This window comes from Schistocerca nitens, chromosome 2 (genome assembly GCF_023898315.1).
Source record: "Schistocerca nitens isolate TAMUIC-IGC-003100 chromosome 2, iqSchNite1.1, whole genome shotgun sequence".
Taxonomy (NCBI): domain Eukaryota; kingdom Metazoa; phylum Arthropoda; class Insecta; order Orthoptera; family Acrididae; genus Schistocerca; species Schistocerca nitens.
Genome location: NC_064615.1, coordinates 737,824,323 through 737,850,714, shown reverse-complemented (window position 1 = coordinate 737,850,714; position 26,392 = coordinate 737,824,323). Strand labels below are relative to the sequence as shown.

The 26,392-nt window shown below is 41.0% G+C and overlaps 1 protein-coding gene across 2 annotated transcripts in view; it reads right to left on the bottom strand.

Moving 5' to 3' along the window:
• The window catches only part of LOC126236953 (vitamin K-dependent gamma-carboxylase), a 73,851-nt gene that overhangs the window by 34,655 nt on the left and 12,804 nt on the right, over nt 1-26,392 (bottom strand). The window contains exons 1-4 of one of the 2 annotated variants that reach the window (XM_049946651.1): nt 22,201-22,264; nt 11,706-11,871; nt 5,318-5,503; nt 5,079-5,242 (exon numbers count right to left, since the gene is read on the bottom strand). In XM_049946651.1, the coding sequence (XP_049802608.1) occupies nt 5,079-5,242; nt 5,318-5,503; nt 11,706-11,857 (502 nt within the window). In that variant the 5' untranslated portion in view covers nt 11,858-11,871; nt 22,201-22,264. Of the gene's footprint in view, nt 1-5,078; nt 5,243-5,317; nt 5,504-11,705; nt 11,872-22,200; nt 22,265-26,392 lie in introns of those variants that run through there. The other variant, XM_049946650.1, reaches the window with a different exon arrangement.

Here is a 26,392-nt window from a genome sequence, read left to right as displayed (position 1 = left end):
TCTGCTGTCGAGCCCCATGTTTAACAAAGTGTGCTGAACAGTAACTCTGATATACTTGTGCCTGTCCTGGTATTTCACTTTGTTGTCAGATCTGTCACAGTTCGCCACCTGTCGCTTCCACAGTCCAAGATGAGGTGTGAGGTCTAACACCTTCTCTTCTACTCATAGTTTCACGTTCCTTTAAGCACTTTCCAACAGTAGCATGCAAACAGCCAATCAGTTTCACCATTTTTGAAGGCCTGATCTCAAGCACTGGACCATAACTGTGGTGTCACCGCCAGACACCACACTTGCTAGGTGGTAGCTTAAATCGGCCGCGGTCCATTATTACATGTCGGACCCGCGTGTCGCCACTGTGTGATCGTAGACCGAGCGCCACCACACGGCAGGTCTCGAGAGACGTACGAGAACTCGCCCCAGTTGTACGACGACGTTGCTAGCAACTATACTGACGAAGCCTTTGCTCTCATTTGCCAAGAGACAGTTAGAATAGCCTTCAGCTAAGTTAATGGCTACGACTTAGCAAGGCGCCAATTGTCACAGTACATGTATCTTACGAGTCTCATTTGTATAGTCAAGAGAGATGTATCACAAGGATTGATTAAAAGTTAAGTATATTCCAAAGCTACGTATTTTCTTTATAGTATTCAATACGTATCCTGTTCCAGACTTCAAGCCATCCTGCTGTAGCTTAGCGCGTGCCTTTCGGCTTCCTTCTCAGTGTGGCGTAGCGAGCTTGTTATACCACAACAGATTGACGACGAGGATTAAAGGATCGGGTTCTTTCTACTTGCTTTGCTCTGAATTATTTGTGTCATGGCTTCGCCACATTCTCCAGATGTACTGTCCGAATTTTATCGCTTGCAGAATCAGCAGACGCAGGCGTTATTGGATGCCCTTGGACAGCTCATCCAGGGTCAACATGCGCTGCACCCCGATGCGGCCGCCGCCGCTTCATCACTACCGCAGCCACAACAAGCAGTTGCACCGTCCTTCCGTAGTTTTGATACCACCCAAGAGTCATGGACTGAATGGTCCCGACAATTTGGATTCCATCTAGCCGCATACAGAATTCACGGTAATGAGCGGCAGCCGTTTTTGCTTTCTTGTGTTGGTGTGTCCACCTACCGTGTGATAGTGAAATTGTTTCCCCGGCGCGACGTAGCAACTCTGTCCTACGAAGAAATTTTGTCTGCTTTAGATGCCTATTTCAAGGAAACAGTCAATGTCATTGCGAAACGGTATACGTTCTTTCGTACAAAACGTACGGCCGGTCAGACTAATAGGGAGTGGGTTGCAACATTGCAAGGACTTACTAGGGATTGTGATTTTGCATGTGAATGTGGACTTCCTTATTCAGATACTATGGTGCGTGATGCAATAGCACAGAACGTTTCTGATGTTCGCATACGGGAACAGATTTTGAAACTAGTTAATCCCTCCCTTCAACAAGTGATAGACATATTGGATAGGCAAGACACACTTGACTTTGCTCAGGAATCATTTGAAACTTCGCCAGCAGTGTGTCGCATTGACCGGCCCGCCGGGCGCGCAGCACGGGACGCTAAACGGCCCTCGCGCACGTCCGCGCAGCTGCAGCCTAGCTCGCAAACACGTGTGCCGCGTAAGCATGCAAATGCAGTTCTAAAATCATGCCCGCGGTGTGCAACTAGACATTCGCGTGACAATTGCCCGTCACGCCAAGCTATTTGTTTTTTCTGTAATAAGAAAGGACATGTTCAAAGTGTTTGCCAGAGAAAGCTCAGATCAGACACTCACAACCATTCCAGGCCCTTTGCTTCGCGCCGGAATAAAACCAAGGACAATCGGGCTCGTGAACCTTCGCCCATGGACCTTCATGTAGTTAATTCCACCCCGTCCAGTGTTCCTCTCGCTAACAGTGACTGTGTTCGTCCCACAAAAAGTGTGCGTCGACGTCGACGGAAGTCCCGTCACGTCGCGCGTGATTCTGTACCGGTGTCTGTTCACGCTGCACAAAACAGTCGCTCATGTCGTCAGCAGGACAATAAACTTTTTGTAGATTTGGACTTTGCCGGACAAGTGATCCCGTTCCAGCTCGATACCGGAGCTGCAGTTTCATTGCTCAATCACGCCACGTACAAACAACTGGGCGCCCCTCCTTTGCATGCCGCAAATGTTAAGTTAAATAGTTATTCCGGACAAGCTATCCCTGTGTTAGGACAGTGCAGCCTTCTTGCAACATACAAGGGACAAACAAAACTTGTGTCTTTTTACGTTCTTCGTTCTTCTTCTGCAGTGAACTTGTTTGGTTTAGATTTATTTCAGTTGTTTAACATGTCTATAGTCAGTCAGGTCCTATCAGTGAATCAGACTGTGCCTTCAGCCAGTGTTTCTAGTCTATGTGACGAATTTGCAGACATTTTTGCACCGGGCCTTGGTTGCGCTAAGAACTATGAAGCTCATTTGGAACTGAAAGTAAACGCGCAACCGAAATTTTTCAGAGCGCGCAATGTTCCCCACGCATTGCGTTATGAGGTCGCCAATCGTTACGATATCTTGTATCGGTCCACTGCTAAGCACGGAAATGCTGATGCGTTGTCCCGTTTGCCTGTTGCTGAGGATAAAGCATTCGATTCTTCCGAACTTGCTTGCATGTTCATTGATGCGGAAACCGATGACGTGGTCGCATCGTTTCCGATTGATTTTCGTTGTGTAGCTACAGCCACAGCTGCTGACCCTGTCCTTGCTACTGTTTTGCGTTTTGTTGCTACGCAATGGCCCTTGTCAAAGTCACGGATCGAGGATCCATTGGTTTGCCGATTTTTTGCTCACAAGGAGAGACTTTTTGTACGGCGTGGTGTTTTGTTGTTGCGTTCTGATAATGATCAGTCCAGGGTCGTGGTCCCACGTTCGTTACAGTCCTCTGTCTTACGGCTTCTTCACCAAGGACATTGGGGTATAGTGCGTACGAAACAACTTGCTCGTCGGCACTGTACTTGGTTCGGAATCGATGCTGCGATTACGAATATGTGCTCTTCTTGCATGGCGTGTGCCGAACAACATTCCGCACCACCACGGAAATTCTTTGCATGGCCGAAAGCCACTTCCCCTAGGCAACGCTTGCACATAGATTTTGCCGGTCATTCTGGAATGCTCGATGGTTGGTTGTGGTCGATTCTTTCAGTAATTTTCCTTTTGTTGTCCGGATGTCTTCCACGACGTCATCTGCCACCATACAAGCGTTATCCGCTATTTTTTGCATTGAAGGTCTTCCGCAGACTATTGTTTCCGACAATGGCCCACAATTCATGTCCGCAGAATTTCAGTCATTCTACAAGGCCAATGGTATTCAACATCTGACGTCCGCGCCGTTTTCGCCTCAGTCACACGGTGCCGCTGAACGATTGGTCCGGACTTTCAAGTCACAGATGTTGACATTGAAAGAGTCGCATTCTCGGGAGGACGCGTTATTGCTCTTTTTGTCTTCGTATCGCTCTCAGCCCCGCGATGGTCGCTCGCCAGCTGGGTTGCTCCATGGTCGTCCTCATCGAACCTTGATGTCTTTGATGCATCCGCCGCATCAGGTTCCTGTGCAGCGGCAGACTCCTGCTTTTGCTCCTGGCGACGTTGTCTTCTATCGCAACTATCGAGGTTCACGGCGTTGGCTCGCAGGGCGCATTCTTCGCTGCCTCGGCCGCGCGATGTATTTGGTTTTGGGGGCCTCTGGTGAGGTGCGTCGGCATCTCAATCAGCTGCGCCTCTGTCGTCGCCTGGGTTCTGCCGCTCCCCGTCTGCTTTCAGCGACGGTGCCGTCCGGTCAGCGCCCTGGGGACCCATCTACTGGGTCGCCTCATCCCCAGGTGTTACCGACGATGCCTTCCATTTTGCCCCATGGCGTCGCGCCACCGCAGCAGCCGCCGCCGGCGCCGCCCACAGTAGACGCTTCGCGGCAGCCGCCAAGCGCCTCCCTGGGTCACGCACCGCCGATCGCTTCCCGTGACCAGCTGTCCTCCGCCATGGAACTCTTGCCCACTCCGGACCACATGTCGTCATCGCGCGTCGGATCCCCCGACGCAATGGAGGTCGACCCTTCGGCCCCTCCTGTTTCGTTACGGGCGCATACACCGCATGTTGACGTGCACCCTGGACTAGGTTTTCAGGCGTTTCCTAGCTCCCCTCGGACCGAATGGCAGGGTGCGGGTGGCACGGCCTCGCCTGTTGTTAGGCTCCCCACCCCATCGCATACGTCAACATGGGGTCCTCCCCACGGCGGGCGGAAGCCTTATCACACGACTGTTCGCCGATTTGCGGGGGAGGAATGTGGTGTCACCGCCAGACACCACACTTGCTAGGTGGTAGCTTAAATCGGCCGCGGTCCATTATTACATGTCGGACCCGCGTGTCACCACTGTGTGATCGTAGACCGAGCGCCACCACACGGCAGGTCTCGAGAGACGTACGAAAACTCGCCCCAGTTGTACGACGACGTTGCTAGCGACTATACTGACGAAGCCTTTGCTCTCATTTGCCGAGAGACAGTTAGAATAGCCTTCAGCTAAGTTAATGGCTACGACTTAGCAAGGCGCCAATTGTCACAGTACATGTATCTTACGAGTCTCATTTGTATAGTCAAGAGAGATGTATCACAAGGATTGATTAAAAGTTAAGTATATTCCAAAGCTACGTATTTTCTTTATAGTATTCAATACGTATCCTGTTCCAGACTTCAAGCCATCCTGCTGTAGCTTAGCGCGTGCCTTTCGGCTTCCTTCTCAGTGTGGCGTAGCGAGCTTGTTACGCCACAACAATAACAATCTGGCCTTTGTCAAAGTCACACACATTAGTGGATTTCTCAATCTGGAGCCCATATAATCACTAGAATGATAGCTCACTCCTATCTGCTCTGCTTGTGTACTTCTCTTACATTGCCTACAATGCCAACAGGCAGCATTCAGTCTAGAGATGGCAATGCCTTTAATGTTTTGGCTCATCAATGTATACAAAGGACAATAAAATTTTAGATAAAATGAGATTATTTGTTATTACATTAATTCCATAATGCCTCAAACATTATTAATATTAACTGCAATATTTACCAATACTAAAGATTGTTGAATTCATAAGGTGGAATGTTGTACAGAAGAATATAGCATAAGGTCTTGTTTTGTCAAAGAAGAGCCAAAACCCTATTGTTAGATCAAGGAGAAAGCCACTGACATGTACTATCCAATAATCCACTTGCTCTGGTGTTAGTAACAGCCTGTAACCAATACACAGTATTAGCAAATAATGTACAGTTTCTGGCTTGATCTACCATACATAAAATTTTACTCACTTGAAAGGATCAAATACCCAATGGTTGTTCAGGTTAGTCATAGAATAACCTTCAATCCAGTCCTGGTCCATTTTCTTCAGTCCAGCAATAAAGTAGACAATAAATAACTGTACTCTGAGAATGGCATAGTTCCACAATGGGACTGGTGAATCATACTTCACTTTACAAAAAACTGCATCTAATGACCTGGAAGTATATGCAAACATAAACAACTGACATTGTTAGTAGTTCACATGAAGCAGCAAGTGCAGAACAGTAGAGAAAATGACATTACATTAAACATGATTAGGCAGTTGGTCGAGATGCCAAAACCAAAACTGTAAATTGTAAAGTCTGAAACATAGTTACTTGATTTTTTTCTCTCCATTTTACTAACACTACTAGTAAGCTCCCGTATCATAAAAATTGTTTTGTCAAACTATGGTTCATAACCTCTCACAAAACTGGTCGCCATAGCATTCTGACTAAACTGATAAAGACTTTTGTGAAGTCAAGAGGAATTCCATTATGACTATGCTTATAGTTTAAACAAATCTCTGGGTTAACAGCATAATTTTTCCTATGTATAAAATTTTATTAAAAATAGTTATAAAAGCTACTCATCATATGACACTTCTATTGGCAAAAATACATATATTTCAGGCTTTTGTGCTTTGTGCTGAAAAATTTGGTTTTGAGTGTGGCGCTAGATTTGACTGTCCAACTGCACTTGGCTGTCAGCATGCAATTCCTCATCCCAATTCAAAACAAAAGTGTATCTAACGAAACCTAGTCCTACAAATAGATTTAATAGAAATGTACTTCAAAGGAGAGGCTCTAGCAACACTGTAACTGTGTGCAGCATAGCCAAGAACAGGTAGCATGAAATCTGCTCTGTGCCAGAGCTGCCCCATTAGCTCAGTGAGAAAAGGTAGCTGTGAGGAATGATATGCAGACTTGCCGATGTTTGATTCATGTTCATGCCAAACATATATTCCTCACTCACTCTTCAATTAAAGCCTCTATTTGTATTCAATTTACATCTCCACAGTGTGGTATCTTGTGTTTTTCTTTCTGTAATTATTACGTTTATTTAAACATTAAGAAGTAACATGAATTTCTTACAGACATAAATGACCACTTTGTTTTGTCCATGACACAAGTAATGCCAATAGGAAATACTAGTGGATACAGTATCATCATATATCCAATAAGGTACAAAAACACGATAGGTAGGCTACACTAGATTGCATATTGTGCTACCCACAACAATTCCATTCTGTACCGTTTGATGACCAGGCTTGTCTTCACAGAGCAACGTTCACTTTAGAGAAGATGTTCAAAATGACCACCTTGCATTTGCAAGCACTTTTCCACCCCCTGGATCGTACATTGCTGGACCCTGTGCAACACACCTCCATCCATCATTGTCGAAGCGGTATGCATGTGGATATTCATGGGTAGAGAACAATCTAGTGGATTAAGGTCTGGTGAATGTGGAGGCCAGAACATTTGATTTCCATGACTAATCTGTTTCCCTGGAAACACTTCATTTAAATAGTTATGCACATTCAATCCAAAGTGTGGTGGTGCACCATCATCATGCTGAAACCATAACTGTCACTGTACACCAAGTGAAACATTTTCTAATCAATCAGGCAAAGTACTGCAAGGAAATGTATGATACAGGGGCACATTCAATTTGTCTGGCAATAGGCAAAAGTCCAGAAGGACTCCTCCCACATTTGCGGGCCACAGTGTGCCTGAAAACCATTTACGTGGGTGACATGCGGGTTGTGTTCCAACCAATAATGGCTGTTGTGGAAGTTGAAGCTAGATCTGACAGTCCATATCACTTTATTTATACAATGTTCTTTGTCTTCCATTGGTGCAAAAGCCATTTGGAAAACTGTTCATGTCAAAGGTGGTCTCCTAGTCACTGGTGTTGAGTTAATGTGTAATGATCTGGGGGCAGTTCTTCATCGTGGAACACATCAACAACCAATCTTTGAGAGATCTGGAAATTCCTTCGAATATCACAGATACTTTAGCAACATGGCTGGTGAATGGTTTCAAGAATCGCATCCTCTGTATTTGAGGTACATCTAGTCCTTGGATGACCTCTGTCCATTACTCGTTGACGAAGATTGCCCATTTCCCAAGGCATAACTCCAGGCTATGAAAAACATTTTTATTGGAATGGTACCTTCGAGGGTACCATGCAGCATACTAATGTGCAGGAGCAGCACCTTGGTTATTAAATGCATCCAGCACCAAACGCATATCAACATATTCATCGCTTGAGTACTACATCGGGAAGCCACCCTACATGAACTTGGCAGGACTAGTTATGTTTGTGCACTGCACAGCTAGTAGACACATGCATGCATGGATCCCACTGCCATGTGAGAGACTATTGTCATATGACAAAGTGACATCCTGCTTAAACACAGTGAGAACTAGGGAACAGATGTCTAAAAATGAAAAAGAAACCTTATGAGGATTTGAGCCATAGCTCCATGGTGGATGTGGCTTTGATGTCCCAGCAGTCTACTCAGTGAGCTACACTGGCTGGTATGGTGGTGCGGCATGATACGCATTCCTCCATACATTCCGATGCACTGCATGATGTGTCAGTGTGCTAGCTCCCTACTTTCATACATGTGTTTTTAAAATGCACCACATTCTGATTTTGCTAGATAAACTTTTGTCTTGAATCTGGATGAGGAATCACATGCTGACTTCCAAGCATGGCATTTTTTCTTCACCCTGAAGACAGAATAGAACATTTATTGGCATTTCAGTACTTCCATACAAATAGCTACGTCAAAGTTTACAATAAAGACAGGAAGCAGTTATATACAATAATCACTTAGAAGCACAATCACAGTAAGTACAATGTTTCTATAACCTTCACAGGGAGTTTTTTTGTCGATGAAATCTTCTCGGGCTTCCACCCAGGTAGGTGCGTCGAAAATCCCTGATGTTTCAATGAGTGTCATTCTCATCATCTTCTGGTGAAGTGTCAATGGACCGCAGCCGTCTTCTATATATATCTGGTCAGTGGAGCATGGCAGCCATCCCTCCCCACGCCTCCTACCGTCGCTGGACCGAGGGGGGGGAGGGGGGGGGCAGCCATGTGGGGGCAGGTGACGCCGGCCGCCTGCCGCATTAGTCTAGCTTAGAATCGCGGAGAGCCCAGCACGGTCGTGCGATTCTCAGCTAGACTAATGTGGCAGGCGGCCGGCCTCGCGCAGCTTCCCCTCCCCCCCACCATCAGCCCAGCGCAGGTAGGAGGGGTGGGGAAGGATGGCCGCCGTGCGCTGCTGACCAGCTATATACAGAGGACAGCCGCAGTCCATCGACACTTCGCCAGAAGATGATGAGAATGACACTCATCGAAACGTCGCGGATTTTCGACGCAGCTACCCAGATGGAAGCCCGAGAAGATTTCATCAGCAGTGTACACCAGGAAAGCTTACATTCAAAGTTTTTTTGTCATTTGTGGATAATGCATTTCACAGCTCTCAATTCCTAAGAATTTGATAATTGAATAGATTTCATTGTGTACAACTCTAATAATGCAGTGTGTCAGCATTAAGGAGGTCATCATTTGAACTATGTGTCTGGCAGTCTAAGCATATGTCAAAGTGCACAGCTGTAATATGACTGCTCATGCAAAGTACAGTTATAAATATGAATCATGTGATCAGACAATAGCAGTTACTACCTGTAGCTATTTTCCTCCTGAGGATGTAGAAGAGCTTACTTGAAGGAATATTGTGGGGTAAACATCATATGCACAGACTGAGAGAACAATTTCATTTGATGTTAGATTGCCGCATTGTCAACTTATAACCAAGACATCAGTATCTTCACAAATATCTGATTTATATTGAAGATTTTTTTAATTGGCAGAACTCAGTACTTATACAGTATAAGATAGGGCATACAAGATGCTAGTGTGACCAATTTTAGGGTATTACTACAATGGTTTTGATCCTTGACAAGGAAGCATGACAGAAGACACCAAACAGATTTAGTGCTGGGCGGCCAGGATTGTATAGTTCATACATAATACTTCGGCATGTCACCACTGGAGTAAAAATAAAATAGCACAGCCCATTGATAGAGTACAGTATCGGTGCAATAATAATTTTTCGGCATTTGAAGATCCCTCACTTAATAATCATTTCTGAAACATGAGTTAGCTGATGTCAATCTTCAAGCACCTGCCATTCAGATTTTTCAGAATTTCTGTGACACTCTACTCTGTGTTGAACAAACCATTTGTGTTGCCCTTCTTTCTATACTGCGAATACTCATCTTAGACCAATTTGGTACAGGTTCTATGCTGTGTCTTCCCTATCAAGAAATCCTTATGACAATTGATATGCCGTATAATTGCTCTTCTGTCAATAAGCACTGGTGTGAAACTGAGTCAAATGATTTTCAGATGTCAAGAAGTACTGCATCTACCTGATTTCTTTGTTCCTTGGCTTTGGGGATTTCATGCCAGTAAAGCATGAGGTTGGTTTCGGATAACTGTTTTTTTCAAAATCCAAACTGGTTGACACGAAGGTCTTCTGTTTGAAATACATCATTATGTTTGAGCTCAGAATTTGATCTAAGAGTCTACAAATAATGGAGGTCAGTGACACTGGATGGTAGCTATCTGGATCACTTCTGCTGCCTTAGTTGTAAGTGGGTCTGAATTATGCTTTTTTCCAACCACTAAGCACAGTTTTTTGTTTGAGAAATATATGGCACATTATGGTTACGAGAGGGGCCAACTCAGCTTCAAATTCTCTATAGAATCCGATAGGGATTCAATTAGGCCCTGGGGCCTTGTTCAGTTTTAGAGACTTCAGCTGTTCCTTGAGCCCAATGACACTTAATAGCTACATCACTAAATTTTTCAGTAGTGTGAGAATTAGGCAGTAGTAGTATTTCTGGATCTTTCTTTACAAAAGGAACAGCTGAAACAAGAGTTTAGCATTTCTGCTTCTCATTTGCTAGCATCAATCTCAGTTCCTGTGTCACGCATGGGTGTCTGTACATTAACTGTGTCACTATCAAGAATTTCTTTGGGTTTTTTGAGAGGTTGTCAAAAACATTACTCCACAGTAGTCATCGAAGGCTTCACGTATAGCTGTTTCACAGTAAAATGTTTTTCATTTAGAATTCCTCTAAATATAGCCCTCTGCTTTCTTTTACAAAGAGTGTCTAGGGAAAGTTTCTTTAGAGACTGTGTATCATGGAAGGTCTCCCCATTATAACATGTTCTATGAGGTATACATCTATTCAGCGCTTGGTCAGCTATTCTTTTAAAATTCATCCACAATTCCTTTAAAGTCCCTAGCCAGAGTTGAATGTGCCTGCCTGAAACACAACACTGCTTCACTGAACATGTAAATCTTTTTATTTCTCTGACCTTTGTAATTTGATAATGATTATTGCTACAAATGCATCATGCTTGCTGGTACCATTTTTGTTTTGGATATCATGAATGAGATCAGATCTATTTCTACTCATTTGATGTAATATATTTGTCATGAATTTTATCTTAATTATCTCTATTTTAAGTAGCTTTCAAAAGAAATCTTTCAGCATTGTTTCTCATGGTGTCTTGTCATGAAGACCACTCAAAAAACTATCAATTGTTAGATGATTTAAATCTGCTCCAATGGTGACTGTGTAATTGGGGAATAATGTGTACTAGCAAGCTAAGGTTTTCTCTCAGTTTTTGGTTACATCTGAGAGTGAGTCCGGTGGTTGATAGCAGGACTCAGTTCTAAGTTTATGCCCAACACTGATACCGAGTCCAGGTCAAATTAATGTGTATGCACAATAAATTTAATGTTAATAGAAGACTAAAAAAACGAATAAAAGTTGCAAATTGAAACACATACATTCTACAATTTGTTACTCTACGTGAAAAGACAATATAGAAGTTTTTATGGCAAGATGCCTTGAAAAAATGAAATATTTACTTGAATATCATTACCTGAAGATTTCACCATATTCAGAAGCTAAATATGTTCTGTTATTGTTCAACTGCTATTTGACTGGCAGTACACAACTTTTTATTCTGCCACTTAAGTTCAACAATACTATAATTCTGCCTCTATTATAACAACAATGAATTTAAATATAAAATTTAATAGGTTTTTTCCATGTTTCTGACATTTTACCAGAAACTGTATACGTTGAGCAAATTTTGCTATAAAGCTTCAGATGACTTGCATGCGCTGTAATATGATGGCCAAACTCATATTTCCAGTTTTGAAAACTATTTTTGTTAAAAAAATAATTACATACAGTTATAACTAACCTTAGCAAATAATTAAACATGTATGCACAATATATTTTTGTAATACAATGAACGTGGAAATAAACTTTTCCTTACCAATAATGGTTTGCGTTTGACCCTAAGAGTAATAAAGCAATGAGCCCATACAGGTATGTGTGGTTGTTCCAAGTTGCTTTGTCCAACAGAAATATGTAAAAATATGGAAGAATAAATGCAACACAACTCTTCTTAAAATGAAATCCAAGCATAATCCCAAAGGCTCCTGAAAAAGTAAATTTGTGTTTTTCATTAGCATGAGTAAAAATGGGTTGAGAAAACAGGATATTTCTGTGGTGATATAGATGCATGAAAGTAAAACAATACACTGAGGACTCTATCTTGAAATACTACAGACATTCATTATAAAAGTAGCTGCCAACAGCCTGGAGAAGGTGGTTCTACTTTTTGGACAACCAGTACGAGGCTGCACGACAACTGTCATAATTAGTATCTTACCAGCTCTGAAGTACACATGTAAGTATTACAGTAAGTTCTCCTATATTGAGTCTGACAAACCTGAAATACTACATGCAGATTACAGGCAACACTAATTAAGAGAATGCAATTGTTTAATATTTATTGTTGGTTTCTCACAACTGTGGCAACGGATTAACTTTAGACTATATGTTGCTGCAAGTTGTGGTGCTAGCAATATGGTGTGGTGGTTAGTGTTACTGGTTCGCATGCTGCAGGTTGTCAGCTCAAAACTGAATACCAACAATTATTTGTTATATAGAAGTTATAATTTCTGGAATGTTCTTGAAATATCTTATGTGTATAATGTTTGTATATTCCAGAATATTTTATGTTTGCTTAATAGCTGCACTCTCCATCAGGAAGTAATTTCTGTTGCAGCTGTATGCTAGTGTTCATAATAAACATGCTTTCAGAGCTAAGTATTGTACTTCATTAATGACCTTACTTTGGAACTGAACTTGAGTCTGGTTTCAACGTTTGGTGGAGGCACTGGGCACTTTAAAACATCTACATCACAGTGACTCCAATTAAGAAATGTAAAAGCTGTCACATACATGGACAGGAACCAGAGTACAAGCAAATACATCATTCCCATGGACCATATATTCAGAAAACCAATGGATTCCTAGCCAGCAGTAAGTCAGCTGCACATTAGGCATCCATCAGTGTTGTCTGTAGGTGCTGGTCAAAATCTGATGAAATGGCTGAAAAGATTTGACCAAATCACCAAGTAAAACAGATGGGATGACATGATATGTTTGGCAAATGTGTACTTTCACTTGGAGGACACAGTCCAGTAGTGGTTTGAGAACGATGAAGAGATCTGAGATAAAGTCCAGACCAAACTGAAGAAAGCATTTGGCAATAATCAATAGCAATTTCGCTTAGCAGAAAATAACTGAAGAACAGGGCTCAATGTCATAGCAAAATGACAGAGTCATACATACAGAATGTTTTGGCCCTTGGCAACATTATGAATCCAAATATGACAAGTGAACAAAACCTTACCTTTGATGAAAGGAGTTGCAACATTCATATACCAAGCTCATCTGATAAAGAATATCACAACACAGAAGAATTCATCATGTGGTGCCAGTGCATCAAGGAAATGCAATGGGAGAGAGATGGATGAAAGAATATGATGGAAATAATAGAGAATGATGAGAAGTGTTATTGAGTTATTGATCTTTTGGTATTAAACTCCACCTCCAGTCGAATGCATGGTGATGAATGGACTCTACCAAGTGTGGTCAAATGACAACCCAGCTGTTGTGCACAACTAACTAATGTTCGACAACTATTATGCTGTAAGATATCAACTATTACATAAGTTCTATTCACACCAGTCCACTGCAGATGATTATAGTCAACCTGTGGGCCTACACTCATCACTACACCATGAATGAGGTTACTCACGTATATGCCATAGCTGTTAAGAGTACCTGCTGCTCAACTAGCCGCCAAGCTCAGGAAAACTAAGCAAGATCACATCTATGGAAGTGTAGCCACTTCAAAATCCTCTGTGGATGACAGGAATGCTCAATGAAGGCCAAGCAGTCTGGGCGCCAGTTGACTCAGGGGCTTCTTTTTCTGTAATGTCAAGCACTTATCACTGTCATCTAAAGAAGGCATTGGTCCATGATGCAAAAGGAATTGTGTAGAAGGTTTCAAATGGGAAAAGTCCAGGTGACATGAACATGCATTGTAAGAAAAACTATCAATGACACAACACGACCCTTCGAATTTGTTGTTTTAACAGAAAGTAGTTGTGGTTATTCTTGGATGTAACTTCTTGCAGGCATCACAAAGATCAGAGCACTAGAGTGATGAAGCTATTCCAACAAACACATGTAACAACATGTGGTTGTTTGCTGATGAAGACACTGATATCCTGCTACCATCATTGAGATGATTTCCAGTTATCAATTGGAACACACCGTTAAACTGTGAACCTTTTTTTGATTGGTTGATTACACAAGGCTACACAGGTTCACTCAAGAAATCTATATGTCAGTGGGTGGGAAAGCATTGTGGGTGGGCAAGTAGAACTTTGAATCATTAACTGTCACTAGCAGCCACGACTCACCTCTAAAAGTATCTGCAGAGGGGCCGCCGAACCGATCCAAGAAAGAAAGCTTAGTGTCACTGATGAAAACTCATACTCCATTACCACAACAGGAAACACAGGTGATGAAGCTACTATCAAACTGCCAATATGATCTGGCCTGACCAAGGAACAACAGAGGTGAGCAATAGCAATGACACGTCAATTTTTGGATGCGTTCAAGTCCATAGTGGAGAAAAGACAGCCCATAATAAAACACAATACCAACACTGGGGATCATCCACCAATTATCCAGTGATCATATAAAGTTTTGTCAGCTGAATGATGGGTAATACTGGAAGATGTGGAGAAGATGCTGCTAGATGACATCATTTAACCTTCACAAAGTCCTTGATCCTCTCCGGCAGTCGTTGTGAAGAAGGATGGCATATGGTATTTCTTTATCAACTACCAATCATGTGACAAAATCACAAAGAAAGATGTCCATCTATGGCCATCATGCTTTGATGCACAGGTGGAAAAATTCTCCTTCAAGCCTGCCTGCCCATCTCAATTGCAACCTTTAAAGAAACTTAAACTGTCGCCATGGAGACACAAGAGTACTGGTGTACTGAAGCACAGTGGTTAAAGCAGATCAACTTGAGTTTCCACAAGCCTTTGAAAGCTTCATGGGACCAGTTCAGCCTGCTGCACCTAATAACAAGTTGTGCTATATATGCGACAAGACTAGCCAGGTATATGTTTGCACAGGTAGTTTCACTGCAGTTCATTTATCATAATAATGGGAGCACCAAAACAAACAAACCAAACTTAAAGGCAACTGAGGAGAAATTACGAACTAGGAAATACGTACCAGTCAGGAAATGGAGCCCAAGTCCAGCAGGGGAAATGTTGTCATGTGTTTATAAAGCAACTTCAAATAAATTAGTAAGTGTCTCACAGTGCAGATTGTGTAAAAAGTTACTAAACATTCATTTGGAAACCTCGAGTGTGTTACAACATTTCTGTAAATTTGACCAGCAGTTTACACACTCCAGAAAAATTTTGAAAGAGGACAAAGACTTAGTGGCTGATGATGTGTGGAAATGTGTGCTAAGGACTTGAGACATTCTAAATTCAAGGCAAACATTAAATGAAATAGGAAAGAAATACGGCTCAGTGGATATTAAAAACCACATTATACTGGTATGCAACATAGTACGAAGACAGCTTAGTATGAAAGAAAAGCTTCTCTTTCAGACATGCACTTCTTACATTAACATAATATGAAAAACAAACTTAATGTTTACTAAAATGCACTAGAGGAACTGAGATTTAACTATTTTGGCCACTTAGAATATATTCAGCAAACTCAAAGTACAAATCCTGGAAAAGTAATTAAAAGTGGTATAACTGGGGTCATATTTGACTGGAACATTAAGGTAACAGTAAATAGACTTCCAAACCTTACTTTAGTTGGCTTTGCAGTATAACAGACATCTACAGAGGTTTTCCTGGAATGAGGCACAAGAAAGATCCTTCCTTATCCTTAAGGAGGCGCTAACATCTTTTACAGTTCTGGCATTGTATGACGAGAATGCCGATACAGAACTTCCCAAAGACAATAGTGGTTTTGGAGCAGCGGCAGTTCTAGTAGATCTGGGAAGGTGCTGAAAAGGTGATAGCTTATTTTTCAAGAGTACTTTTTAAGTCTGAGAATAACTGCTTTACAGCTGAGAAGAAGTGCTTTGCAGTTGTTTGGGTCATCAACAAGTTCTAGCAGAATTTATTTGGCAAACCATTCACTGTTGTGTTGGATGACCATTCTGTATGCTGACTGGCTAGTCTGAAAGATCTGTCGGGTCAGCTGGTGAGATGGCAATGATGTTTCAGGAGTACAACATCACAATAGCATACAAAAATGAATGCAAACACTGAGGGCACTGACTGCCTTTCAAGAAATCCATTGGCAGAACACAGCAGCATGGACAAAATCTCAATCATCACCACATGAAATCACATTGCTGCTGAACAGAGGGAAGATCCAGCATTTCTGAAAACCACAGAATCCTGGAGAATGAGGAACTCACCAAAAGAGGATTCCAGATGATAAACGGAACATTGTGAGACTATGACTTGATGGTGTGGAAATAGCTGTTCATGACCCTAGCTCATTTTTGGCTTAGTATTTCCATGATGCTCCAACATCTAGTCACCAGGAATTTGTGAAGACTCTAGACGAAATCATATGCAGATATCACTGGCCAGGTCTCTACCAGTCCATTACATACTATATGAGCCACTGTAAGGAATGCCGATAATGAAAGCACATGCCATGATTATCTCCTACCCTGCCTGCAGCAGCATCATCCCACTGAACTGGAATTGACCTCTCAGGGATATTTCTGAAGTTGACAAATGATAATTGATGGGTAGTAGTCTGTGCTGACTGTCTCTCACCTATGCTGACATCAATGCTGCACTTACTGCTGGAGCTCTGAAAATTGAAAGTTCCTTGTAGAAGATGTCATGGCGAAGAACAGAGCACCTCATGTAATGATCAGTGATCATGAAAAAGTTTTCCAGTCAAAACTAATATCACAGGTAATTTCACATTGCAACATCACCCACAGGATGACAACTGCCTACAATTCATAGACAAATTGCCTCACACAATGCTTTAATAAAACATTGGCAGATATTCACTCGATGTGCATTGATGTCAAACACAGAATTTTGATACAATATACCCATCATGACATTTGCATCCAACACAGCAAAGCAAGACATTAACCGCTACACACCATTATCTCTGTTCTATGGTCATGATGCCATAACAACAATGGATACACTGCTCCCTTTTTAATCAGACAACAGTCCAGATGACTGACTAAACAGCTCATCACCAAGACCAAAGAAGCAAGACAGCTGGCTTGCATAGGAGCGTTGCACACCCTGGAGAAAGACTGAGAGCACTATAACACCAAGCATTGGTCAGGGAGATAGAGCCTAGAAGACTTAGTATGGATTTTTATGCTGTGGGGAAAGTGGGACTACCAAAAATGTCACTGGAGTGCTACTTTGAGCCATGTACTTCATTGCCTGTTAACCACCACATATGAAGTCGAGGATTATGACCCGTCATAAAAAGACGAAAGCACAGAGACATCATCCATATCCTCCATATGAAGACAGTCTAGAGGCGCAGAGTGATGATCGGAGTTTAGAAGACCCACTTGAGACTGTGAAGCTTTAATACTCATCATACTAAAAAGGATGTAATGACAGGACCAGAACACAAGGATCTGCCAACACTGCCAGAACCATTGAAAAGATCTGGACCCAGGCTGGAGCAATGCCATGTGCTGTGATGCTACAGTGTGGCATAAAGGTTACCATCACTGGCTGGTGTGCTGTGGGTCACCAGTTCAAACCCAGCCACCAGCAATTATTTGCTATTTAGAATTTTTCCAAGGTGCTTGAAATATATTTGTAATGCTTGCATTTTCTGGAATATTCAGTGTTTGTATAAACAGCTGCACTCTGCATCAGGATGTCATTTCTGTTTGGCTGTACGCTGGTATTCATAATAAACATACTTTCAGTTCAGCACTTGATTGATGACCCTGCTTTGGATTTGGACTTGTGTGCCATTTCTATATGACAATATGGCTATTTCAGCTGTTAGTACACCATCTTTAGTAAAAGAGGTAAATAGTACACACTAGAATAACCATACGTGGCTGGGAAATTTAGTCATACAGCATGACTGTTGTTAAGCGTGATACTTAAAACAGGTTTTTTTCCCTCAAAATTTTGATTGAATGTGATGTACAGTTCTTTATCGGCAGCTGTTATATATGATTGGTGCCAGTTACTTAGCAGAAAGACAGTAATTTTGCAGTGATGTGACACTTTTATTCCAAGAAAGTAGATGGCAGGCAGGTACAAAATACATTGAAGGCAGTTCATAGTTAATCTGCACTAGCATTCAAGACAGTTTATTAATAGGTAAATGTATATAAATGTTGTCATAAGAACAGGGCTAATTTAGCACATTCCTGACAACCAAATGAAGTTTCTTCTGAACAAATGAAAAGATAAATTAAGCACCTTTTATGAAAAGACTCATAATGTCTAGAATTAAGTTCTTGGTATGAAGAAACTGTGTTTGAACAGATCTTGCGTTTCTTTTGTTTGAGCTAAAATTATTTGAGGAAGAATATTTCAAAATTGAGCTTGGAAAATCTAAAGAATAATTTGAACGGTTTCTGGCATTGTTAGGAAAATAAAACAAAACACATAGTCAGCATCACCCCACACATTCAAAAACAAAGGATTTTTGAAGGTGAAACTGCACTTAAAAAGCAGGAATAAAATAAATTAGTGTACACAAAAAATGGCTCTTTCTCTGATATAATACATCTGTGTGCATGTCAGCCACTGAGATGACTAAATTGTTTTTGAAATAGTTCTCTGTAGACCTAATACCCAACATCTGACTCATATTAAGTACTGTTTTCTAGCTTTAAAATATACCTTTGAAAGAAGAATAAAGATGTTATCTGCTTGAGATGAAACAAATTTATTTTCTTGAGGAACAAAAATATTTTAAACTTGTCAGGTCAAATATATTAAGATGAATAAAGATTATGTTACAGTTTTCTGCTGCTATAAAAAATTTTATTGTTATGTTTTTTACCAGAATTCTCAATCTATCCTATGTTAGGTTCAATACAAACTATTTCAGTAAACATTGACTTGATTTCTGTTTGAAACATTGATAAATACTTGTAGTCATTATCTTCATCAGCACTCTTTAATTGTGTGCCTCAATATATTTTTAACAGACCTGCCAACTCTGCTAGTGATTGGTTGACACGGGATGTTACTTTGTGCTGTTAGCAACAATTTTGGTTTGCTATATTTCACTGGGGTGTGCCTATGTTTCGATTATGAATTTTACATTCTAGCCTTGTGATTTTTCTATATACACTGAAAGAATGTGCCCCATCACAATAGTGACACTCTGTATAATCCTAATACAGAAGTAAAAATACAGGTAACTTTCCAACTTCCCTTCTTTTCATTCTTCAGTCCATTAAAAATATTTATGGTCAGTATTTTTGTACATGGCTGCACTACAGCAATGGTCAGAGACCAGGAAATGAATCCAAAGCAGCCAATCAATTGCAACAGAAGGTAGTTTTATTCTAAGGTTAAATAAAACCACCTTTCTTTGAACTGGTTTGATGCTTTGGGTTCATTTACTTATTTATGATCAGTTCATTTTTATCTCACCTATAACTCAACCATCGGGTTCTCAGATGTGTAATATTGTTGTCACTTCCTGTGTCTCTTATCATTCACATGTTGGTCCTCCCAAAAGCCATGCGCGAAAATGCAATTTTTCATGTGCCAACATTTTCCGAGCAATGTGAATAGGAACCTTTTCCCCTTCACCCAGATCTCCAGAATGGCTCTCTCACTGGGTAGGTTGGACAGTCACAAGAGGAAGCAGCATAATCATCCTTGCAGTTCATACAGTGAGGGGATGGAGATGGAAACTCACCCTCATGAGCGTCCCTGCCACAGGTTATGCATTTGTCTCCATTTTCATGAGATTCACAGGTATGGTTGTAGTGCTGACATTTATAGCAATGTCTGGGATTCGAGATATATGATCTGACAATAATAGCTTCATAGCCAGCCTTAGTTTTTGGTAGAAGTACCACATGGTCAAATGTGAGGAATAAAATGTGGTTTGGCACTAATTCATTACATGGCAAACTGCAGTCACTCCCTTGTCAGTGAGATGGGCTATTATTTCCACCTCAGCCAGGCCATCAATCACGGAACTCAAGAGTGTGGTGGGTCTCTACTTTGTCAGAATAGGTGTGGAAAAGTGTTGCATTGAGCAGTTTCTGTGTCTATAAAACGCTATCCATCTCCAAAAGCAAGGTCCCATGATGCAACTGAGAGCAGGACTTCACAGGACCAGCAATGGCATCTACACCCTTCTGAATAACCAATGATTTAACTGTCATGAAACTGTGACCATCTTCTGTGTGTAACACCATGATGTATCCAGGTGCAGCTACGAGAGCCAGTGGTTCTTTCATCTCAACCCATTTATGTTCTAGAGACAGGGAACTCATCACGGAGAAATCTCCCATGATTGCTAGCATCTCTGACGGCCCACTCCTTCTTGCTGGGGACCCACCTCAGGTGGGGCTCACCTGCGTTAGGTGACTGTCCACACCTCAGGTCACACCTCCCATACACCAGAGGGACCAATCGACATAGAGGAAGGTACCAGCTCAGTCAGTCACCCCCCTCTGGGTCTGGCCTTTACCAGTGTGTATGTGCGAGCCCTACTTGTATGGGATTTCCCAGTCACTTTTCATGCATCTAAAACACATGAGTTGTCCTTCAGGAATGCACAGGGAGGAAGAAGAAGAAAAGGAAAAAGAGAGACCTCAAACACCAAATGGGAGGAAGTGTAAGAAAAGGAAGGACAGAGAATGAAAGATGTGTGGACAGGGCAAATCCATACACAGTTTTACCAAGAACTTTGGTTTTCTGAAGAAGGCACATGACTCAATCCCAAGAGAGGGGAAATGGATAGCATGAGGAAGTAGCACTACAAAGGCTGGGCCCCGTGGCAGCCAAGTGCGTGCGCGCGCACACACACACACACACACACACACACACACACACCAAATAGTGGTGAGCCTCCCGGCAGGTCAAAAGTAGACTGTATCCAACTCACCAAAAGTTGAAAACTGCCATCCTAGTGGAGAAAAAAACCTCTACAAGCATATTCTTTTTTTTCCTTCTACAGCTATTCTTTCCTTCCTGAATTATTCAGACCAAGTTGTATATAGCAATTTCTGTCTTTAAAGTATTGTTATGATAAGCTGCCCTTTGAGGATCTGATTATTATCTGCATCTTGTGTCTATCTGATTGATCCAGGGAACAAAATAGACAATTGCATAATATGGGAGTCTATGGTGGTAAACAAAACATTAGTAAGACAGATACTGGCTAGAAAGCTTGAAGACTGACACATTACGATGGCCCTCATAGTTACTGGGTCACTCCTGATGTGTGAAAGTTTTTAACCCCAGTGACGGCGTTAATGAAGTAATTAGGGGTAGAGCTAGTGGTTCAGTTTCGACACTGCTCCATGGAATCCTTCAGACTTATTAAGTCCATACAGAGTTATGTGAATAAATCAAAAAGGCTGAGATGATCCCCATCTCAAGTCCAGTACCTCATCACTGCACTTCCTCATTTGGCTTCGAAGAATTTGCTGTTATTTCTAACAAAATGCATGTTACATGTGTATTGGAACTGAGTAACTGAAATATAATCTGGTCACCTCTGCATGGTTTATGATGCTGCAGATGAACACTGTCCTTCACCACCATAATTCCTGTAATTCCACAACCACACCCTCCAAACTTCCACAAGCCACTATTTTCATTGCCCTCTTGTCAGTATCAGTTGTCACTCAAGGTGGTCTTCAACACTTTCTGTAGTAACAAACAAGTCTGAAATTGTGCTATAAAGCATATAACACACACAGTCACTTCCCCATATTAACAGACTGTTTGGAATAAATCTAAGATGAGCACCTTATCAAACACTAAAATAGTAATAATTTAACTATGAGCACAAACTGTTATGTCATTCTGACATCCAATGCACTGCTGAACTCTACAAAGTTTCCATACCTTTATTTGATGTGTAAAAAATCAGCAATGTTAGCAACAAATCACACACTTTCATGCAAACCATGTCAAACAAGAAACATCAACATGCTGGAGTGATAATATATATGATGAACCATGCTACAAAATGCTCTTGCAGTGCATAATTCCAAGAAGGACTTCATCAGACTGTGCCCACTTCCTGCAGATATGCTTCAATAAGAAAATTTCCAAGCAGATTAAAAGTGAGAGAATGTGCTGATTTCACCAGGAAATAAGCTAAGGATACTCGCTGTAAAATTTTGTGTAACTCACCCCAAATATCCAGTCTGTGAGCCACCTTCCAATGCTTCCACCAGTTATGTCTTCACAGTCCCCAGTCTTTTGTAGTATTAATAATCTTATGACCCTCTCTCCTGTCATAAATGAAGCATCAAAAACCAGTAGGGTTCCTTTGTTCCACTTACCAGTTGATGAAATAATAAAAACTGGAACAGGGCTGACATAGGTACAAAATACATCATATGGTTGAACCTATACCTTTGTCATACCTCGTGGAAGTTCTTCAACGACACAAATGACAGATGGGAAATAGGAAAAAGAAAGAGGATATGTAGCTGGTGGGGAGTGGAAGTGACTCTGAATACAGGTTGGGACAGGCGCAACTTTCAGAAAAGCGGCGAAAAGTAACAATTGTGGACTAAAAAGATGAGACTCAAATTTTAGTTTACTAATGATAAGTTTATTCAGCATATGGCATACATGGTATTTAAAAATACAGCACAGTTAAATACATGCAGTTATTACTTCAAGTCAATTACATGCAATAAAATCAACTTTATCTACAATAACATAACACTGAGATGCAAAGATTACATCATCATATACACTGTCATATGACAAGTGAAAATACCTGTCCTCTTGCACTCACATTCTTGTACTGTATGTTTGACAGTGAGACCATAGCATGCACACAATTCAGAGACAACAACTTGTTTCACATGTACATGAAGCTTAGAATACATTTTACACATGTTTCATTGTTAGCTAAAACTGGAGAGCAGGTCAGGAGACAACCAGGCAGATACCCCCGTATTAGCAAAAAATATGCAAGTAGTTAAAATGTGATTTGCAAAGTGTGTTAAAGTTCTAGCACATTCTAATTTTTTTCTGACAGTTGAATGCATCTGGAAGTATGAGCTTGACTTAAAAAAATACAGGCATTCCTTATTTATGCACAAGCAAGGCGACACCACTATCTCGCACACAGGGCTCTTGTTGCACCTGCCAAACTGCACTGCGTTTCTTGTACTGAAAATAGTGACATTTAGTTTACAATGACAGTGTGCACTCATTCATTTTCTTCATCTGCAAGGCATGAAACAACCACTCACATTCACCATCCATTTTGACATGTAGTGGTGGTGTGTTGGTTGTGCAGAATGTCCACACATGGCCCAACAGTCCAAACTAGACGAATTTGATATAACAGTGAACCAAATCCACAAACCAGCTAGATTATCAATATGATTGTGCACGTGAAGTAAATTATTACTGAGGCCTGTCAATTATGAATGAGATATATCATCTCCAAAGTAGACATTTTCATGTGATCTGTGTGGTACATCCTGTGTGATGAAAAACTTAAAATATCAAAAGTAACTTCTTAGTGGGTGCCTTGGATGCTGTCTGTAAAGACACGAGTCTGCACAGGTGGTGTACAGTTGTTGCAGGCATTGGAATATGAGTGTTTAAGCCATATCCAGTTTCATCTTGCATTATATTGCTCAGTTCCCCAGTTTGTATTCTGAATCCATTAACATGCCTTTGGATTCCAGGATCCTTTGTTTATGAGGATGATCTTTAAAATCTCTGTGTCTTGGTACAAAATTTATGTTGGACAGGAAAGGCTAAAGAGTCTGCCGATAGTTTTCTTGTCAGTGCTTTATTCTGTCTATATTTGTTTCTTCTTATGATATTCCTTTTCAGAGAGGAATGTGTGCTGCCCCAACTACTGACTATGTGTTAACATATTGCTATAATTATTTGTGTGAATCAGCCAGAGTTTACTAGGCTCATTTAATAAACCAAAAGTGCTTTGAGAGAAGCTATCTTACAGGTGCACTTGCACACATAGAAGGTAAAACTTGTACATGTGGACTGCCTCTATGGAAATACATATGCTTTTGGGAACAGCAGTTTTAGAGCTGATGAAATGAATGTTGATTGCAGGAGTTTGTATACCTTTCTGACTTCAGGACTATGTATGTTTTGTCACCTTTAGCTTTGTTACATTTCTCTCCTTCGGCACACAGTGGATAACCACACCTTAACACATTGGAGCCAGCAGCATACTAGATATGTTCACTATGTTTTAGTCATAAAATCTGTCGGACGTATGTCATACATTCTTCACTTTCGACTTATTTATTTGTGATTTAAACACATGTTTTATGTTTGTAAGTGGTGAGACTAATTGTTTGGCTTGTCGTAAGGGCATTGTTGATGGCTAGTGTGCACCAGTCTCTCGTGAATGGTACCAATGTTACGTGAACTGCGTGTGTGTGCTCAGAGTATTGCTGAAGATTGTTTTGTTCTATGCTGGCTGCCGTGCTGTGCTATTGTGTGAGTCCTTCCCATGCGTAAAAACATATAAATAGTGAATGTGGCTAACAGACATTGCTTGTCTAACTTAGAAATTGAAGAACTCTTGAACAATAGCTCAGAACTTGATGATCTTTCAGACAACATTGGCGATTTTTCAGAAGACGACGATGACTCACGTGAGCTGCAGAGTGAAATCTGTACTGCTGATAGAAACGATGATAGTGAGTATGAAGAAGCTAATACACAAGTTTCTATTAGTCAGGTTTGTCATTCATTTCAACAGCCTGCCCTTCATAATGAACGGCATCATTTTGATGCACTCCCTGAATTACCTCTGTTTGAAAAAATGAGTGGAATTCAGGTTCCTGTTGATACATTATCAACAGAACTGGACTGTTTGTTGCAATGTTTTGGTCACAGCATGTTTCTAAAAGTAAAGTCAGGGACAAATATATACTCCAGACTGCTAGTCCAGCACTATGTCAATTGTGGAGGTACTTACAGACACTGCGCCCCCATCCTCTCACTATTTTAGAAGGTCAGGAATCACTAGTGACCTGCCCTGGGTTTGTGTGGGTAACACTAAGCATCTATAGTTGGACGATTTGTCTGGCATGGTGATAAGTTATATACACAAACCTTTTTCATGAATACTGGGTAGTGCCACTACGCAGTATATCTATCCATGAACTATATCAAAATCTGTAAAGTAGTTCCTGAGAGTAGCCTTCAATCCAGACAGAAAAATGCAGTGGGGGACTTTAAATTAGTAATAAGCTCAGCTATTATATGTTTCTTTATTACTTGTTATAACAATTAAGGACTGTACTTGTCTGGTTTGCTAAACCCATATGGGTTAAAAGGGTTGAATTCTGAAGCTTTTTTTCGTTAATTTAATGATTTCAGTGATCTCCTCTAGTCCCCTATGCATTTAGAAATAGATATATTCTGAAGCTTTTTCATCAGTTTAATGGCTTCAGTGGTCACCTCTAAGCCCGTAGAATAGGATACCTTTCCAAATGACCTCTTTTCTCACAACAATAAATATATTTTAGCCCATGTGTGTCCTATTGCTTTTTTTTGTTTACAAGAGTTGCTTGTTTGGGAGACTGGGAGCTTTTACTCACCAATGCACCAATCAAACCTTTGGAAGTTTTATTATTACTTCTTTTTATTATGAATATCCATAACATCATCAAGAGTAATGGATCTATGCTGTCCACCCAGCCAGATCCCTGCAAGCCTAAACGAAGTTTGGAAGCCTGTCCACTATCAACCATTTTACTTTAATATTTCTCAGTATATAACTATCCAGAAGGCTGAGGGCTCTACCACTGTAATGATGCAGGCAATTTAAACCAAATTCCCTTAATCAGACACTCACAATATTTTACTGAAGCTTGCTCACATCTTACAGTATCAAAACACTGCTGGCACTAACCAGTTCCAAGCTTCAACAAATCAATACCCACTTATTTCTAAGTGAACTCTCAAAGTTGTTGACTATTTAGTACAACTAAAGGAGCACAAACAGCATAGGAATGCTACAGATATACTGTGAATTACAACCCATGGTAATATGTATGGGGTAATTTTTATGGTCTGGAGAATACCATCCTTAAAGAATTTCAAAAACTCACTCAAGTATTTGGTTCTTTCAGTGTACCATCTAGACAAAAATAAGTAAATATTCCACATAACCAACATGGACTTCATAGATTCAAACCAAAACAAATGGAATCTTCAGAAGTTCACCTTGACTAGTTATGTGAAAAAACATAGTTCTTAAGCAAATCAAACAGCATACCGAATTCTTTGAAGAGTCTTGAGCAACCATGACCACACAAGAGCTGTTGAGGATTTGAAGCCACTTATTAGTGCAAAGGTGGAAGAATATGAG